The following is a 19,585-nucleotide window of genomic DNA, read 5'->3' as shown; positions in this document are numbered from 1 at the left end:
TTGAATTGCTCAGATGGTACATTGTTGTTGACTGACTATGTTATCTATATAGCCACACAGTACATATACTGATCTATCAATCTATCTACAGTATAAAGAATGTCTGCAGACAGCCATATTGTTGTGCATATTTGACTGGTTTTATTTTGAGAAGGCCATGCTTTAAGTATACAGAAAAAGAGAATAAAGGCCTACACATACAGTATTAACATGACAGAGTAGAGTACAGAAGAACCATAGATTTTCCTATTTACAGTAAGTATATCAGTAAGCAAAAAGTGCTTGAATGCATAAGTGACCAAAAAATATACAGCAAAAAAATTAAATATAAAATATCTGTTAAAACTACCAGCCACCACTTTGTTACTTGGCTGTTAAAACGCTGGATTTGTAGGAGAGTGTGTCCCACTTTGCAAATCACAGTGCAAACAAATAGTCTAACCTAAAATTGGCAGAACTAATAGCATGTACTGTAACCATCTCGTCCAGAATAGAAAATAACAAATTGCTTATATTATCAGTCGGGTGGAAACCTTGCATGTCCAAAACAGTTATTTTCATGAAACGGAAATGAGAACCTGTGTTCCAATTACCTGGGATCCCTATTTTGGACATGTCATTTTAGGCAAAAAAAACACACACGACAATCTTAAAAAATATAGCAAAAATAGCCAACCTACAAGCTCTTGTTAATCAGCTTTTTGCACTACATTTGCAAGACAAAGTATAAAATAGGGCATTAATTTATGGAGAAAAAAAAGATTAAATAGGTTTCTTCCCAAGAGCAACTTTATGGTTAATACCTTTCATGGAGACCTGTCTTTATAATGACCTATGATACTGCTTCTTCAGTAGTTGTTACACCCATCTGAAATCTGTTTCTCACAAAATGCTTGCATGATGCATAACATTGTATAGAAAATGAAATCTTGGGTCAAACTGGACTGATTCTCCTTTGCCTTGGATCAGTGCCACTGCCACTTCAGTTCATCAAATAGGACAATAATTATTTACTTAACTTTGTCTGTCACAGTGACAAAGTTACTTGATGTTATCTGTGGTTCCCACTGCCAGACATAGTAAACCTACAGTATCTTGCACACAAGCGCTTTTTAAAGACAGAACGAATGGTTCGCAAATACCATTTTACACATTTAGTGGCTCCTACAGCAGCAACCCACCGACTGCTCTGCTCCGAGCCAAGATTACCACAGTAAAACAGAATTGCTAGCTTAACTCAGTGTAGAAACTGAAACCTAAGTGTCCAATTTACACTTGCAGGGTTAAATTAACATTTTGTATCTTACTGTGTAGGACAGGCGATGAATGGAATACAATACGGCCTCAACAGAATAGAAATAGTCAAATGGTTCTTTACATGGACTTTTCTTTTTAACCGTGTAATCTCATCTTGGTTCCAACAAAATGACAAAAACAAAAACAACAGATAAGGCATAACACATTGGCTTTCTTATAAGTAGATTACTAGATCTTAGTTCACAGATAAATACTTGATTGTTTCATGTATATGACTTATCAAAGCTTAATTGAATAACAGTAGTTCTCAAAGTGGGGTTCAGGTTCCTTGAGGGGGTTTTAAATGGACCCTGACCGGTCTGTAACTAAGTGTGTGCAAACTGCTAAGTAGAACCACATTTTGTACACTCTCAAAGAGTTATGTGGGACCACTGAATAGACAGTACGGACATATTTTCGAGTGGTGCAACCACTCCAGCAATGTCCGTGTTAACCTATGTGACTATGAGTACCAGTAGGGGCAAAAGTGGCGCTGTTGTGCCAGAAACAGAGATAGTGCTGCACTGTTGCCTGCTAATGAGTGAGAGGGTGGGGGTGGGGGTGGGGGGCAGGGGGAGTTGCACCACTCAGTTCACACTGGTGTCATTTTTTGTTTAAGATCTTGTTTCTAGTATCAGGGGTTAGCAGTGGCTTTTTCTGTGTATTCATTCATACGACTGGGACTCTGGCTACAGCATAGTAACAAAGCAGATTTGTGGAGTGAGTTTCATTTTTTACTCCAACTCAGTGGTTCTCAAACGTTTTTAATTTCAAGGGTCCCTGTACCCCACTTTGAGAACCACTGATCTAACTTCTCAAGTGGAGAAAAAACAAACAAACTGATAAATAGGTGTAAACACTGGGTGCAGATGACATATCTAGCATTTTAAGACCAGTCACAATACAATACTCTCAGTTGGAGAGGGGAAACAAGACGGTAGGCATTGTACTGAAATTAAATCAATCTCCTTGTAATATTTCTAGAGATACTCACCCATTCCGAGTGCCAGAAAAGTGTCAAGAGAAGGTGCTGGGGACAAATCAACAGAATACGATTTGACAGGATGCATCTTGTTTTTTGTTTCAGTTGCATGTAACATATTTTGTATCAGGGCTGCAACAATCCATTACTTTCTAAACGATAATTCTTTAGATGAATTGATCAAGTGTATTTACAAATATAGCTTTAAAATTAGTTTTACAAATTATCCAATCTATTAACTTATTTTAATCATTTTATACTCAAGTCGTACAACAGTGTTGCACAAAAGTAGTGACAATAAAGCTTACAATGCGTAATTATAAAAAAATAAGGTTTATCCTATAATGACATGGCCAAAATAGGGATCCATTGACAATTGATCATTTTATTATTGTATGATTATCACTATTTCTTCAGAATGGATTAAATTGATTAGTTCGATTAAACTGTTGCAACCCAACTGATATCCATGCTTAGCAACGCATAAGTACACATACATAACGTATGAAAGCTGTGTGGCTCACGGTTTGATATACATACCGTATGTAAGCTGTGTGGATCATGGTTTGATTAAGCTGCTAGCATTGTGGTTGACATCAATACACACAATTTCCAGACAAGACGAGCACACTCAATAGTTATGTGAGACATACTGGCTCTTATACCCTTTCATATATAATATTTTATGTGCGCTGAAATTTGGAAATGTATCTAATTGGTGACACACTGCAAAATCCACCAATTGACCACATCATCGGCAAGTGGTCTAGTTTTCTTTCTTTGTGGCCTTGAGAAATTCATATTGATACGGCCTCAGTCACTGGGTGAGACAAGCTGCAAGGTAAGTGAACTGTTTTCTAGGGGTAAAGGTGGTTGCACACTGGACGCGTTTTTCGGAAAACCGATGAAGAAACGCTGCTAAAAACGCCCTCGGTTTGTGGGGACCTTAAGAGCCCACCCCGACACATCTGAAATATGCAAGTAGAATACTTGTGATTATACAATCCATTTTACCCACTTAACACTTAACCACTTTCACCTATTTTGGGCATATCATTGTGTTTTTCAAACATTTTCAAACAATGTTTGTTCATTTCCTAATAGGGCTTAAGTGGTTAAAATAAAAGTTATTACACACCGGGGTGGGGTGGTTGCATCACAACTATTCATATAGTTTTGTTTGCTGTGAAGTTTTGATCTTGTTCCAAATTAACAATTATGTAGCTTTATCGCCATGTGATATTTGCATTCTGGTTGGGTATAATCATGACAGTTTAGAAATATATATTTTCAGGCGAATTCATCACACGATAGACACCCCTGGTGTGTAATGACTAACACTCAGGATTTTGCTGTGCATTTAACGGCTGATGTGTAACTTCTAGCCACTAGAGGGCGCTTGTATTCACTTGCTGAACATACTTTAACATTTCTATGCTACTGTAATAGCATGAGAGATAACCTGGGAAAAGCTACAGGCAATGTTTCAGTGTAATTGTCACAGGTCTGAGATCCATATGGGGCCACACCACCATTACGGCCAATATCTGCATTAGCTGCAGATTTTCCCAGATTATTGTACAAATGTTATGTACTATAGTTGTTTTTAAGTTTTTAGGTGTGCTTGTACTGAACAGCACAATCACCCTCTAGCAGACAGAAATTACATGTATTGCACTTTTAACAGTAACAGGCTGTCAACACTAGAATGAGTGCGTTTTGGGCAGAGTGAAATGTGGCAGTCTGTGAGACAAGGTGTCGGTCAGAGTGGCAGTCATGTCCAACGACATCTCTTTCTCCGGCAGGCCTCGGGGTCCGACTCGGTACAGCCCTCGGAGTCGCTCTCGGAGGAGGAGGGTCCGGCCAGTGCGGGAATAAGGGAGTGTGAGGGCTGCTCAGGCCCCTCCTCTGTGCTGCCGTTATTGAGACTGAGCACCCAGCCCAGCTTGTTTTGCAGCAACTGGCGAAGCCCCGGTGGCAGGGGCAACACGCCAAGAGTGTCCGTACAGTCAGGCAGAAGTTGACGCAGGCGGGCACAGCACAAGTACTGCAAGGAGGTGGGTGCAAAGCAGGACCGGATCACCTTCATGCTGCTTTTAGCTGCCGTGGAGCATGCCATGGGGTAGAACTTCTTATTTTGCAGCTCGGTGGTGGCGACACCTGACATGAGAAAACATTATTAATTCCCTCTAATTTCAATTGCCTGACATTTTCTCTTGAACTGGAGCATCGGTGAGTGGCATAATTTCATCACAAACTCGTGTGGCCGCACACTTGTATAAAAACTAGATACTAGATAAAATCTGCAGATACTGCCTAAATGCTGCGAGTAGTATGCCAGTCTATGACAATCTGATTAAATTCTTATAAAGCTTTACAACAATCATGCAATATGTATTGCCTTTACTGACCATGGTGATCAAACCAGTACTCATCCCGGTACAGTACTAACCTATAGACTTGCGATTCTTGAAGAATGTAAGTGTGCCATGCCAGGTGTCCAGATGTACTCCAATGATGGAGCCCTGGCCAAATCGTGAAGAAAAGTTTGTCTTGTCTCCTTTGTGATGCAACAACCCTGGAGAGAAGTGAACAACTACTGAGGAATCGGATATGCAGTGTAAACCGTCAAATCATTAGCATTGGTGAACCTCTCTGAACTAAACCTTCAATGCTTTGCGAAAAAAAAACCAGTCATAGTTCTTACCAGTGTAAGAAAGACCCCAACTGTCTTCATCCTTTCCCAGCAGGCTACAGAAGGTATGTCTGTACTTGTCTAGGTTGACGTCAGAAGTGCCAATGCCGACCATCTACATAAAAATAGAATACAAGCCATTTCACAACCTGGACTAAACATCTATCTATTCACACGCTTAGCAATTGCATTAACAATTTACACTGACCATCCCCTGTATCGCTACTTTGACCTCATCCCATCTGGTCGAAGATACAGAACCTTGAAGTGGGAAAGGTTTGTTTTAGCAGGAGTTTTTCCCCCCTGGTTTTCTATGTACAGTGGGGACCAGACCTCATGTAACGTGTGATATGTTGTTTTGTTCTACATGGTTGGTTATGATGTGTTGTTTTTGAAAAGACTGAAGACAAATATGGTGGGGGGGGCACAATAGGGTGCATGTGTTTGGTCCGACGTACTAAACGTACTACAGTCATGAGTCCTACACTATGCCCAAAACCCAACCGTAAACCTAACCTCACAGGAAGCCATGGGTTAGTTTTAACCTCGGCATCTCGGGAGCTACCGGTTAGTTTTAACACGCCACAGGTTAGTTGTAACCCGCCACCGGTTAGTCTTAACCTGTGCGCATGTCGGGAGCCACGGGTGAGTTAACCCGCAGAACGGGTTAGTCTTACCCTGCGCGCATGTCAGGAGCGACAGTGTTGTCGAACTAATGCATGTTGGACAGTTATGTCTACCCAACGTATGAACCCTGGGACAAGAAATATTATTATTATTGTTCTACACACAGCTTTCTTGAGAATCTTACATAACATGTCAAAAGGACTTCACGTATGTATCCTTACCATGTCTGTCCCGTACACCGGGGATGTCATCTTGATTTCCCAGAAGTGCTGTCCCTCGGCCAGCTCCTTGGAACCACGGATAGCTGCTGTACCACAGCTGTAGTCGGTGTGAAAGTTGACTTTGCGACTCTCGCAGGTTAGAAGTGTTGCGGCGGATCGACTGTTGGCGTCCCAGACCCAGTCAAAGTCTAAAAGATTAGAGGGAATTTGTGAGCACAAACACTATTTATTTTTAAAACAAAAGGTGAGATGTCACTAAAACACAGTGGTTGTCCAGTACCTTGATCATCCTCTCCACAGTGGCAGTCTTTAAGACGGCCAAAGCCCCGCTGCCCCGTAACACTTACAATCCTGTAGGTGCTCTCAACCTGGGCGTTACAGCTACAGTAGGACTCCCCTGTAACAGGCACCGCACTGGGGACTGGAGGGACCACTACTGCTGGGTACTCTGCCTCCGAATCTGAGTCACTATACTTGAATAACAAAAGAGATAAGCAAATAAAAACATTTTTACATTTAAAGTATGGTGAAATGGCTTTTTCGGTCAGTTTATTTAGAAGTTTCAGTGTGAAACTTGGTCTCAATCTGGTCCCAACCAATTAGAAGGTCCCTGGTGGACAAAATAACTAGTGCTTATGTGCCACGTGATCAGGGGGATTTTTTTTACTATGAAGCCGCCCTGGTTGTCGCCATCTTGGATGCCAACAGTAATAGCGCCAATGCTAGAGAGCCAAGACTTTGACTAACCCAAAGTGAGTTAGTCTGCTCAAACGTTACTCTTTTACCTGCTTTTTACTAAAACTAACTTTACAAAGATGTCCAGAACATCAGGATGCACCTGTGTAGTTTATGGCTGCTCCAACAGTAGTGGCAAAAATTCAACTTTGGAGAGATACGTAATGTCAAATATGAGCGCCCGCCCGGATTTACTAGTGTAATTATGGCCCCGCGAGACCAGAGGGCTGAGGTAAGTACAGCAGCCTTGTGTTCATACAACAGAAAGATTGGGTAAGACCGACATTATGTATCTTTCAGGACCTTTCACTGCTTCGTCTGAGCCACCGCGGTGCCACTGCAGCGGTGCCGTTTACAATACTAAATGTGCAATGAAATCCGGGCAGGCTCGTATTTTACATTCCGTTTCTCTCCAAAGTTGAAACACAGAGGCTTCCATTTCAGAGTGAAACTACAAAATAAAATGCCCAAAAAAAGCCATTGCACCCCCACTTTAAATGAAGCCCTAAAAAACACTTGCAACTACTAACATTTCCAAGCAACTTTACAGAAAAACCAGCCCACAGACATGGCAACACAGTCGGCGAATGTCGCACTGGGAGGAGACCCCCGGGCAGACCAGATGGGGGGATTATACTGCAATAGAGAACTCTGGATTCATGTGCACCTTGACCAAAACCAAAACACAACAAAATGTAGTCCTATCACAAATATTGCATAATCATCTAATCGCAATTATTTAAGATAATGGCAATTATTTTGCAAAATTGTCATAATCGTTTCAATGTAGAAACGTCATAAATAGTAGATCTACAAGATCACGTGTCGCGATACGATGCAATTTGTGCTTTTTTAATTGTTGAAAGTAGTATACAATTATTAAATATGTAAATAATTTCTCTCTATATTCTAGATATTTATCATATCTGGGGTGCAATGTTTGTTTAGAAAGCCTAAAGCCAAACAGTAATATTTTCATCATAACCCTAAAGGTCAAATATAATAACAATCTCAAGCATTAGCTGGTGTCATACGTGTTGCCATGTCCTTGTTTTTCTGTAACTTTATGTCACTTCGTGTGATTTGAGTGGAATGTCCCTATGTTTGGAGTACCAACAGGGGGCGCTGTTGCACCACTCATTTCAGAGTGGTCTGATTTTTATTTTTTATTATGGTTGCCGTTTTCAAATAGCCTGTCTATAATGAGGAACATTACCTTCCAATGTATGAATGAATGGACCATTGTAAGGCGCTATAAGAATGCATGGATTATTATTATTATTATAGATTTAAAGTGTGAAAACGCAAGTTTGGGCAGGTGCTGAGAGACGAACAGTATATGGAACAAAAACATTAAATGTGACAGATGCTTTTTATTGCACCAGAATTATCTGTGTCATAGACAATGGTTGCTCTCTGTTTTCCCCATTGCAAAATTGGCAACACTGGTCCTTTATACCTGTAAGCGCTCATAACCCCATTCTTCACTTTGGGAGGCCAAGACCAGTGCCCGGGCATCAGCATCCCGTCTTATTCCACTCCACACATATCGCCACGCTCGGCTATTCCTGCTCCGCCTGGACATGGCATCAGCAGAATTTACACCTGTGGAGGAACCCTGGTTGTCAGTCTGAGAATACTCTCAATACAACTGCCTCATAACATGAGGTTGAGGCAAAGAGGTTCAACTGCAGCAGTGGTTCTTTAACTCACAGTTTCCCAAACAGTGGGTCGCGGCGGGTCCAATTTCATAGTTTGTGAGTAAATATACGCTTTATTAAATTTAACTTTAGTTTAAAAAACTAAAGATTTCATGAATTAAAAACACATTCAGATATTTCGCTAGATAATTTCATAAATAAATGCCAGAAATCAAAGACATTCCATAAAGTAGTGGTGAAAATAGCCAATTTACAAGCTCACGGCATGCTGAGCATCTGCTTTTTAATGAGTTAAAGCAGTGGTTCCCAAACGTAGCCTATGGCCAAATGCATACACATTCGGGGCCCAAGAATTTGTATGCATTTGGTCATTTAGATCACATCCGATTTTTTTTTGTGGCTGACACACACATTAAATATCTGTTTTGTTCAATTTATTTCAATACGTTTTAAATAATTTAGAAGCTTACAACGCATCACATCATGAAGCTTAGCTTATATATAGGATTTTAAGTGGTCATATTGTTATTTATATTATTATTATATTAACACATTTAGCTGGGGCCCCCGGAACCCCCTCACTTGGGGGTTCCCACCCACCCCCCACCTTGAGAACCACTGATGATTTGCAGTGGTGTTTTAGTAAGAGAAACACCCATTGCCCACATTGTGCTCGGATGACTAGAAAGGCATTGGGAATTTTCCCGATTTTGCCGAGACAATGCAGGAAGCCTTGCAAACAATATACGTTTATCCTGTCAATAAAACAATGTTCAAATGACGGTTTGGATACGTCTCCTCAAGATATGCCTATAACTAAGTACATAAATACATAAAGAAAGGGAAAGAAGCATCACTTGTTTTTAATTATATTATATACAAGGTACAGTTAACAGTTGTTGTCTAATAAATGATAGCTCTGGTCCTATAGTCTAATAGATGATGCATGCATTATTCACCATCTGATTTTCTGTTCTTTATAGCATGCTCAATGTTGATAGGGAAGCCATTACCAATCTGTAAATACATAGTCTGTCTTTTAGGTTGGGTTAAGTAAACTGAGTTAGCTAGATTTGAGCTAATCAAGCAGTAGCAAGATGTTTAGCTTGGTGCAGAGCTAGCTAGCAAACTACTCCCAAAGCAAGGTCAGAAACCCAAGTTCCATTCACGTCAGCAAGCACAAACAGAACTCTTTGTAGCAGCTATGTTCGCCCTGGATACAAGCATCACAATATTCAGTGACAAACGGGCTATCTATGCACTACATACACAACCCCAGTAACGCAACTAAACGTTAGCCGTCGGATAGCTAACAGGAAGTGGTCTTCTTCAGGCTAGTTAGCTTCACAAGCTAACTAACTATAGTAGCTTGCTACCGTATCTCAGTGTCGCTGTTAGCACCAACTTGGTTTTTACGTGCCTGTTGTTGTTTAACCAATTGATGTGGCGTTACGGTGCGTGTAAGGCCTTTTGAACTCCGGACTCGGTATCAAAGTTGTTGTCAATAAACTCCACAGCACGACAAGTCGACTTCCTTGCTAGCAGCAAAAACTAGTGCTACGCGCCCCATATATTCGTCGTACGACGTTGCCGCGCGCCGGTGTGAGTACCAGATGTCTTCGGCTGCAAATGAAAATAGACAAGCTACAGCACTTCTAGGTTTTGTTTTGTTAAGCTATAGCTATTGGTACATACTGATAGCTTGTTGTACTTTATTTTTTATATTAAAGCTCAAGGACAGGTTTTGGTAAATAAATGTTCATTTAGCAGGGGAAAAAGGGCTATTTCGCCTAAAAATAAGCACAGAAGAGAAGAATGCAGAACCGTTCTAAAGGTACCTTGACTACCTTCTACTAGCCAGATCCAACAGTCATAAAGGACTTGGAGTAAGAATCACTGCTCAGGCTGCTCTCCTTCATAGCCGTTTAAGTAGCCGCAATTTGCAACTCTAGATTTTTGAGTGGTGCACTCCCTGGGTCTGTCCCTGGGTCCCTGTCCGAGCCAGTCTATGGTGAGCACGAAAATTAGGCCTATAGCGTTTGTTAATTGTTCACCAGTGTCACTGTTGCACAGCCTAACACTCAGACACACAGGCCAAGGAGGAGGGCTTGTACAGTACAGTACCACTCACTTCAGACGGGTCTGATTTTTTTCTGAAAATAATGGGATGAATCTAGAGTTGCTCCATTGACATCCGATCGCATTGATCCAAATTGCATTTCCCATTTGCTTATATTAAACGACGTTAAACTCACCAACATTGCAGCTGTAGGGAAAGCTTGAATTATCCTCTTTCAAACTGCAAAGCGTTTGTTTCATAAAAGTCCCACCGTAGGCATGTTATATCAGTGTTGGTTTGGAAGCGCTTGTCGAAGTCACTGAACGGCCCTCATTCGTACCACCTGTTTCAAATTTTCACATAATGGAGGCAGCAGCACGACCCGTTAATAAAAACGAGTGCTTCCAAGATACCATGTCAATTATAGTTTTCTGAACAGTCTGTGGAGCATGTCACACCAATATTTCACTGCACATACGACATACCTGTATGAGTAATTTAGTATAATATTATGCTACAGGTTTTATTATATATATTGAACAATTAAATATTAAAGTATGAAAAGTTCAAAGGTCCAGGGACCAGTCATTAACTTTATTTGATTTTAAACTTAACTTCGATACATCCACCATAACAATATGGAAAAAGAAAATTAAATGTTAATAACTCAAAGCCAATTTTTTAAATATAGTTCAGAATAGGCTACAGCTTCAAAACAAGAACCGATTATGGGATTTACATTGCCAGGTGAAAATGAAACTGGTGTAATATCATTAATTTGGTGCCAATTAAGTCTAGATAGCTTGGCCACGTCAACTTATCGTATTTATTTAATCGATGACCAAAGTGCAGTACAGAGACAGAGCCATTTATGGAGACCACCGTTTCAGCACCATGGATAGCACTCGCATCAGCCTAGCTCTAGTCACAAGTCTTTATGAGAAAACACATTTTGTTGTGGTAACAAGTCAATTTATTCTTTCACATTTACTTTAAGTATACTATTAGGCAGTATTGATGTCAGTAAAACAGCAACAGATTTGTAACCATAGAGTTCCATTTCAAATCAATTAACCAGCAGGAAATATCTGGAGCTGTGTACAGCATGCATGTGACAATACAGTACATTGACCTACAACTGTCACGATTATGACATTTTACTTGACGATTAACTGTCATACAAATAATTGCGGTTAACGATTTAATTGTGACTTTTAGGCTAGATATGACAAAAAAAACTTGAATACACAAAGAAATGACTGACAATGACCAATAATCAAAATCAATGTACGAACAAACAATGTCTCGTATTATGGTCAAATTACACCATATTTTATATTTTATACTCAAAATCTGTGGAAATAGCTGGTCTACAAACTCACAACCCTTTGTGTCTGTTGTGTACATGATCACACCAACAGAACTCACTGTCAGGAATGGATTTGTTTTTCACATTAAAATAAAAACTTAAGAACATTGAGCTTCTGGAGTAGGTTGAGATTTATTTGGAAATCTGACAGGCATGGCTGAACAGTGAGCTCTCAACTTAAAACGAAATCAAGACGGCAGCACTACAGGTAAACGCTACTAGTGTTTTGGAGAATGTCATATTAAACACGTATTCACTTGCACGCATTGTACACTTTCAGGTCACACACACACACACACACACACACACACTTAAACCCTATTTCAACATCTGGATGTCAGTGACATCCCTCCTGTAAATACCACACGTGACATCCAGAGGAACTCCAAGCACTTTGAACAATAACCCACAGTGCAATTCATCTAACTATACACAAATCATGTATATATATTTATATATATTTATATTATGTATGTATATATGGAATTCAGTAAACCATATTCAATTTAAACACTTTCATTAACAATTCAAAAACGTCAGTTTTCATAAATAGTGAAAAAACAAAAACAAAAAACAGTTATGCCTCGACTGTTCCTCACCATTATGATTTGAAAACGGTGCCCACCCACCTAATTAAATAAATAAAAATGTGCATTTGTCAGTTTCTTACTGACGGTAACAGTATTAACCAAAAATGACCAACAAAAACATAGGGAAAGGAAAAGGGTGGACAGGGGTGGTAAACGCTGATATTCACACTCACAGCACAGACGGGTTACTACATACACGAGGGGAAGGAACTCTGGACCACTGTACAGGTTAAGATCACACGACAATCATGGAGACGGTTCCACACTTCATCCCAAAACAACCCATATAACACATCTCCACGCACCCACTCCTCTGCATACACAACACCTGACACAACGGGATGGCTTTGAACAATATGGAAGACCACATCTGTTGAGAAATCAGGAGCCGACTTAACAACCATACCATTATGGCCATCCTATCCTGTCAGAAATGCAGGTGTCACAGAATTAGGTGAAAGTCTCCTATTTTGTTCTTGCCGCTTTGAGGTGGAATGGATGAGATGGCGCTGAATCGTCGGGCGCTTATTTGGTGGAGAGGATGAGGGCCACGATGAGGCCGTACAGTCCCAAGACTTCGGCGAAGATGAGGATCAGGATCATACCCACGAACAACCGGGGCTGCTGGGCCGTGCCCCTCACGCCAGCGTCGCCCACAATGCCGATGGCAAATCCAGCTGCCAGACCACTGAGGCCCACACTCAGACCAGCTCCGAGGTGGAGGAAACTCCTGTTGGAAAACAGCAGATTATTCATCAACACACGGCAAACAATAATGTCCCACTCAGCTGGAGTGGTTCTTGTTTACTTGGTTAGACTAGCGCTCCGAACGGCTTGTCATGGCAGCTTGGTTACAACCGAAACTGACTTCCTCTTCAAAATAAGAGCCACTTGTAATGATTAGTCAACACAATTTTTATTTCTAAGTCTACTTACAGGATGTAGATAAACATTTGTAGTACGTGACACCAGAGCTCGTAATGGGACTTGCTTCTACATTTTGACGAGTGCCTGGCTGTAATGCAGCGGAATGTTGTTTCAGGATACTTAGGAAGTAAATTCCTGTCCCAGCGGCCCCAGCTCTTTGTACACAAAAGCGCCTCCTAGCCTTTGATCAACAATGCAGGCGCACTGGTGCTCCAGTTATTTGCAGCCCTGTATATAACTGTTACTCATACTAGACGCTTGGAGTGTTACATGCTCGTTCTCCTTTTCAAAGTGAACATTGGCAGTTCTCAGACAGGATTCAACACATTAAATGACGGGATTTCGCCATATAAATAATCGATCATTTCAGTAGCAAGAGCTCCAAAATGTCTTCTAAATCTAGTCAACAGGGCCTGCAGTAGGCCACTGGACAAATGCGCATGACATTTTTTCAATAAATGCGTGAACGCAATAAACATGTGAACGCAAACACAGCAAATTAAATATGCAAGATGCAACTCCACCCCACAATCGCATCAAGTTTACCGAAGTAGAGGCGAGAAGAATGCAACCTTACTTGTAGAGGGTGAGTCTTTCTGAGATGTTGTTTGCTATGAGCACCGCCACCACCAGCCCGTAGATGGCGATGATACCAGCCATGACCACAGGGATGATAGACTTCATGATGAGTTCTGGTCGCATCACAGACATGGCAGCAATACCCGTGCCACTCTTGGCTGTTCCATATGCTGCCCCCAATGCTGGAAATACAAGAATGTTTAGAGAATGTAATTTGAATACAACCAAGTCAAGGAGTTTCAATGCTTTAAAACATGTAGGCCAACACCAGTGTTGATTTATATCATCTATGGGAAGTTATTGCTTCATTTATTGTAGAGACTAGAGAAATAGACAAGACAATTAGGCAGAGAGAAGAGGAAGGACATCATGCACGACATTATGCAACCAGAATCAAATCAGGCATGTTGCGATTTGCTCAACGTATCCGGATCACAGTGGTTCTCAAACATTTTCATGTCAAGACTTTTCAAAAATTATAACAGAACTACAAGCTTGTGACTGAGTTTGTAGATTGAATTGAATTAGTGTTTTAACCCTATATATTAACTTCCTGTCACTGCCAGTTCCTACTGTTGGTCTGGGGAAGATGTACAATGGTTTTATTTTTTGTCTATTCCATGTATTGTGCCCGGGAGCCCCCTTGAAAACAAGGGGTTTATGCTCCACTTACATTTTATAATATGTCCAAGTCTCGTTACCAAGGCCACAATATCAAGGCTCCAAAGCGTGGCCTGCCTAGCGATATCATGTGAGGTCATGTGAGAATGTTTTGAATTTAAACAAACGCATGCTTCTCTATATGACACTTACTCTGAAATTGCCGTTGGCCGTGTTATTTTTTCCAATCGAACCCAGTCTAATTGAACAATAAGAAAAGCCCATGAGACTATCTGCTAAACCCTTAAACTTGTATTGATTGATTCTCCATTTATAACTCTGAATGTGCCCTTTACTTTACTGTGAATCACTTGCGGTGTCAATGACTTTCTTCAGCCAAAAGTTTCTCTTTATTTTATGTCAATTTCGACAAATGAAAATACTCAAGTTAATGCAGAGAATTTGTAGTGTTTGCATGTACATATTATGCATATCACAAATTCCACATTGGATTTATTTGGTTAAGAGGTCAAGATAAGAATTCAGAGCTGAGCAGTGAGCAAGTTCAATGAAATGCTATTTGTGTGTTCAGAGCCAATGGATCTGAAATTTCCCCCAACAGTAGCTAACAATTTGAAAATCTGTGAGAGTAGTTTTTTGTTTTTCTTATTAAATTAAATATTCAAAAATGTTAAAATCAGTCATGTCAGTTAAATCAAGTCCACTTAAAAAAGTTTAAAAAAAACTTTATCCCACGATTTTGTAACCCAATTTTCACTCGTGTCAACTATCTAATGTGATTCTGGTCTCACAACATCCGCCAACCTGGGGAGAGCAACGGACTTGAACTCATCCTTCCTTCATGCATCAGTGTCCAAGTGACTACTGGCCCATCACAGCGCATCTTTTCCGGGACTTATCAGACCTGAACATGCGCTATGTGAGACACACTCAAGCTTCCGCGGGGCTTCGCAAGGAATCTCTGGAATTTCTTGCCCTATGATTCCAACCAGTTCCTTTCCCCTCCATCAGGCGCCCCAGCTGGCCAGGGGAGGCAGTTTAGAGACCAGGATTACTGCATGTTTTTTGGGAATATTTTGATGTGTCTGGCTTTGATCGGCAATGTTTTGCTCGCTGTGTGTGAAAGGCTCTGCGAGAAGATAAGAGCACAGATAAAAGCGCTCGCTGACGCCTTCCCGAGCATTTCTGAATATTTAGCAGGTTTGATATTTGGCTCTCTCACCGACTGGACATCATACAGTATAAACTGGTTTGCGACCGTGTCCCGAGAAGGCCTGTATTACAGCTAATGAGAGCACAGGACACTGTCTGTCTGTCGATCGATGATCAGATGAAAATATATAAAACCTTTATCCCTGTGTCGTACAAATTGGTAGCTATATTAGCCCAATGTTGCGTGCGACCTTCACTTGATGCAGGCCGCATTAAGTGAAGCCGCCAGTTGATATTAACCTGTGGGTCGCACGTGCGTGAGATTTCAAAATGAATTGGAATAAAAAACAAATGATGTAGCCTATATGTATCGGGTCTGGATCGCATCTTGACCTCTTGCAGTGTGTGATGCCCATCAATCGTTTAGTGTGAAAGCCACACAGATATGAGTGGAGCAAGCCACTCCCTTACGAACTTATGTGTGTGGGTGCCTGCCTGCCTGCCTGGCTGGCTGGCTGGCTGGATGGGTATGAGCATGAAAACAGCATGGTTGTTTTTCACCACCTGTGCGCAACCTAACACACACAAACACATTAACTGTATATATGATGATTTCGGGTGTGCCAGTACAGTATAGTGACAGTACAGTACAGTAGAGGGTACAGTAGAGGGACCGGCCAGGCCCCCTGGATGCGTTCCTGGGAGTCTGGAACTACCCACCCCCGGGGACCACCACACGGAGTTGCACCACTCACTTCACACGGGTGTGATTTTTTTCCTTTCCATTCTGGTCGCCAGGAACAAGCTCAATGTTTACAAAAACAGACCACCGTCACTCTATTTTGAGTCATGTGGGCTAGAGTTTAAATCCCACAAAAATGGCGCCACTAGCTTTTCAGACGCCGCCCCCCTCTTGGTGACGTACACGTTTTTACAAACTATAGGAACAGTATGCATGGCCAGCGATTGTGACAGTGACACGATATTAATACTTTTGGCCGATAACTGATAACCGAAGCATTTTTTTGCACCATTTTGCATGCCAAAATCAATCAATTCCGATATTGCAAGTTTACATTAGGGTTTACCTTAAACCTGTTCCATACAATAACTGATTCTGGGTGCAGAATCGCAGATGACTTTTAAACAGTGCATTTTTATTACCTGATTAAGGCCACTGATACAAATATTAGTTCAAACAACTTAAATGTAGTAAAGATGTAACATTTTGCCAACTATTTAGCTAGTAGCTTTTATTTATTATATGGGTATAGATTTTCTTTTGGAAAGCTTCCACGGATAACACTGATTGAATCAATAACAAAAGGTTTTCTCGGGATCACGTTCAAACAAATATTATAAAATAATATTGGCTAAAAATAGTGATCATTTTGCCAAAACAGATTTTACTGAATAGATATTGCATTTCAAAGTAAATATCAACCAATACGAGCAATGCATTGTGCTTCCTGACCAGTTAACTGGACCAAAACAGACAAGCTGCAACACAAATCTTCCAAATCAATTTCTTACATGTAACTGCATGTTCTACAAAGACTGCAATCTGTTTGTGCACACACACACACACACACACACACACAGCTCCTCCCAGCCTGCTGTTACTTCAGGCTTTGCGTTAGGTAGGTATTATCAGAAGACGTACCTAGGCTAGCTACTGCTAGCACGGTTGTCTCTGAGACATGAGCTTGTAGATCAGCTCTTTTTGACAAGCGCCTCGTTTGCTGGACGTGACGTCAATGGCAGCGTCGTCATGCCCCCCAACCCCCAATCGGCATGGCCTCTCCTCCTCAACACTTTCTCATCTTCTCAATCTCTACATATTTTTTTTCCTACTGATGAAACATGATTCGTATTGCAGTAAGAGCTCTGCTTAAACTGAATCATTAAACTTAGAAAACTGAAATTTTAATTATGATTTAATTTGTATTTATTTTATAAACCACTTTTTTTTTTAAAGATTTCTTCCTTCTTCTCTAATACCATGATATTCAGAAAATCACCTGGCGACCCGCCCATTATTTGGCGACCCCGGGGGTGTCGCGACTCCCATGTTGGGAAGCACTGTTTTAGCACACTCACTGACAGGTGTGTGAGCTGCTTACCTCACACACCATCTTCATCATCACCCCCCCACCCCCCCCCCCCCCCCCCCCCCACCCCGAAACCTGCTCTGTCTCACGAATCACTATTCATTCATTTTACCAGGCTTTCCCGATACGTATTATAGACATATGCGTAGTATAATATACACGTACTAATAATACACATTCATGTAGAGTGGAAGGCCAGAAACAGAAGAGGAATTAACGGTTGATGATTATAATTACCGCTGAACACCATGGCCGCAGTGGCACCCATCACGGCGAAGAACGGAGAGTATTCGGGGCTCTCGGATGAAGACATTCTTGCACGGTTCGAATCGATTGCTTGTTTCTTTTTCCCCTGTGTGGGAGGAGGAGGACGGGCTCTGGTCTGGAGCTGCAGAAGATGGTTGATCCGATGTTGGATGTGTGTGTGTGTGTATGTCTGTGAGCAGGGCAGGCTGGTGGTGATCAGAGCAGAGCAGAGGGCAGTCAGACACAACCTCTTCAACAAGAACGCCGGTGCAGCAGCAGAGGAAAATGGCGAAATGGAAAAAGTCACGTGACTCACGTCTTGGAAGCGTCCATTCTGTTGACAGGGGGGGGGGGAGGGGCATGGGGAGGGAGGGGGTGCTCTTGTTTTTGTGCCTTTTGTATTTATTGTATTAGAATTATCATCTTATAATTATCAATTATTTTCGGCGAGTTCATTTTGGGGTATCATCACATAAATCAGCGAGGTTATTTTCCAAATGAAGAATTGTGTACATTATGTGTTGTGCTTGTTGTGGTATGTTCTGCTGCAAGTCCACTCACTGCCTGCAGTTTCAATGTTTCATTGTTAATACTTACTAGTAACAACTTCAGTGTGTGTGTGTGTGTGTGTGTGTGTGTGTGTGACTGTGTGTGTGTGTGTGTGTGTGTGTGTGTGTGTGTGTGTGTCTGTGTGTGTGTCTGTGTGTGTGTGTGTGTGCGCGCGCGTGTGCGTGTGTGTGTGTGTGTGTGTGTGTGTGTGTGTGTGTGTGTGTGTGTCAAATATAAAGTGTGTTATTTACAAATAGCATTTATTATTAAAAAAAAAAATACTGTATTTTGTCATTTCAGCTCACTTCTCTCTCTATGACATTTAGAAGTTCAAAATCATGTCTGCAGAAGATGAGAAATGAAAATACATCTTTTAGTCATTCTGTAGGCCTAAGCATTATTTTGTCACCACTGACCTAGTCTCTTAAATCAGAGGGGCCGCTGTTTTCCCGAATATTTGATGATGGGATTCTCAGATTGCCACTGGCCTAGCCCTATTCTGAGAAGAACTTAAAATAGCTCACAGGGCAACTAGGCTTTGGGAGCTTGTAGATCGGCTATTTTCGGAAAAGTGTGGTGTACAGAGGGAAAGAAGAACAGACCAAGTACAGAGTGAAAGGTCAAGTTTAAGTAAGTATTGACGGTTTAACTTGTGGTTAAATGTCTAAGAATGCAGTGACATTAACATCCAGCACAACGCTTGACAGTGCTAGTCAAACAAACAAGTCTATGAAGAGATGTATGAAATGAAATCTATGAAAAAGTTTAATCTGCAACACAATGTTATACAGTGGGGGTCCCTGCTTCATCTCCCTCACCCGGGTCCTTGTGATGAAAAACATTGAAGATCCTAGCCACAATTTGTAACACTAGATTTGTTTATATTGGATTCCCATTATAACAATAGCCTATAGTGTTTCAAATTGGGGCTATGAAGATCCCTGATCTAGAGGTTCCTGGAGGTACATGCCTTTGGCCTACATCTACTGTAGGCCAAACGCTGTGTTTCTGGCCCATAAAATCAGAATGTCATAATAATATTATTATAATTATTTTATGAGCAGACTCATTGTCTTCAGCAGATCATCATGCCAAAATCATATGATGACATTTACCAGGAAATAATGTAGGCCAGTGGTCTTCAACAGAGGTTGCTTGGAGTTAC

At 41.2% G+C, this 19,585-nt stretch overlaps 2 protein-coding genes across 3 annotated transcripts; both read right to left on the bottom strand.

Moving 5' to 3' along the window:
- Positions 1 to 125: 125 nt before the first annotated feature.
- On the bottom strand, positions 126 to 9,782 carry spsb3a (splA/ryanodine receptor domain and SOCS box containing 3a). 2 transcript variants are annotated; one of them, XM_080776604.1, is made up of 7 exons: positions 9,638 to 9,782; positions 8,016 to 8,161; positions 6,102 to 6,294; positions 5,822 to 6,009; positions 4,986 to 5,088; positions 4,731 to 4,856; positions 126 to 4,438 (listed from the first exon to the last, which is right to left on the bottom strand). In XM_080776604.1, the coding sequence occupies exons 2-7, from the start codon at positions 8,139 to 8,141 to the stop codon at positions 4,053 to 4,055; spliced, it is 1,122 nt and encodes a 373-aa protein (XP_080632730.1). In that variant the 5' UTR covers positions 8,142 to 8,161; positions 9,638 to 9,782; the 3' UTR covers positions 126 to 4,052. The 2 variants fall into 2 exon arrangements, with proteins under 2 accessions (XP_080632730.1, XP_080632731.1); XM_080776605.1 differs by having other exon boundaries at positions 6,102 to 6,289.
- A 1,801-nt stretch (positions 9,783 to 11,583) lies between these two features.
- atp6v0ca (ATPase H+ transporting V0 subunit ca) lies at positions 11,584 to 18,133 on the bottom strand. Its single transcript, XM_080774878.1, has 3 exons — positions 17,863 to 18,133; positions 13,740 to 13,923; positions 11,584 to 12,965 (listed from the first exon to the last, which is right to left on the bottom strand). Exons 1-3 carry the CDS (start codon positions 17,936 to 17,938, stop codon positions 12,761 to 12,763), a joined length of 465 nt encoding a protein of 154 aa, XP_080631004.1. The 5' UTR covers positions 17,939 to 18,133; the 3' UTR covers positions 11,584 to 12,760.
- Positions 18,134 to 19,585: the final 1,452 nt, after the last annotated feature.

The sequence above is a fragment of the Protomyctophum bolini genome, assembly GCF_963924005.1.
Source record: "Protomyctophum bolini genome assembly, chromosome: 11".
Classification (NCBI taxonomy): domain Eukaryota; kingdom Metazoa; phylum Chordata; class Actinopteri; order Myctophiformes; family Myctophidae; genus Protomyctophum; species Protomyctophum bolini.
This window is presented reverse-complemented; position numbering and strand designations above follow the sequence as displayed.

Excerpts from the sequence above, each read along its gene's own strand:
- atp6v0ca (XM_080774878.1), bottom strand. The coding sequence starts at position 17,938 with ATGTCTTCATCCGAGAGCCCCGAATACTCTCCGTTCTTCGCCGTGATG. Across the intron at positions 13,924-17,862 it reads TGCGGCCATGGTGTTCAGCG|CATTGGGGGCAGCATATGGA; the intron begins GTAATTATAATC and ends TTGTATTTCCAG. Across the intron at positions 12,966-13,739 it reads GAAAGACTCACCCTCTACAA|GAGTTTCCTCCACCTCGGAG; the intron begins GTAAGGTTGCAT and ends GTTTTCCAACAG.
- spsb3a (XM_080776604.1), bottom strand. The coding sequence starts at position 8,141 with ATGTCCAGGCGGAGCAGGAATAGCCGAGCGTGGCGATATGTGTGGAGT. Across the intron at positions 6,295-8,015 it reads GGGGTTATGAGCGCTTACAG|TATAGTGACTCAGATTCGGA; the intron begins GTATAAAGGACC and ends TTGTTATTCAAG. Across the intron at positions 6,010-6,101 it reads CTGTGGAGAGGATGATCAAG|ACTTTGACTGGGTCTGGGAC; the intron begins GTACTGGACAAC and ends CTAATCTTTTAG.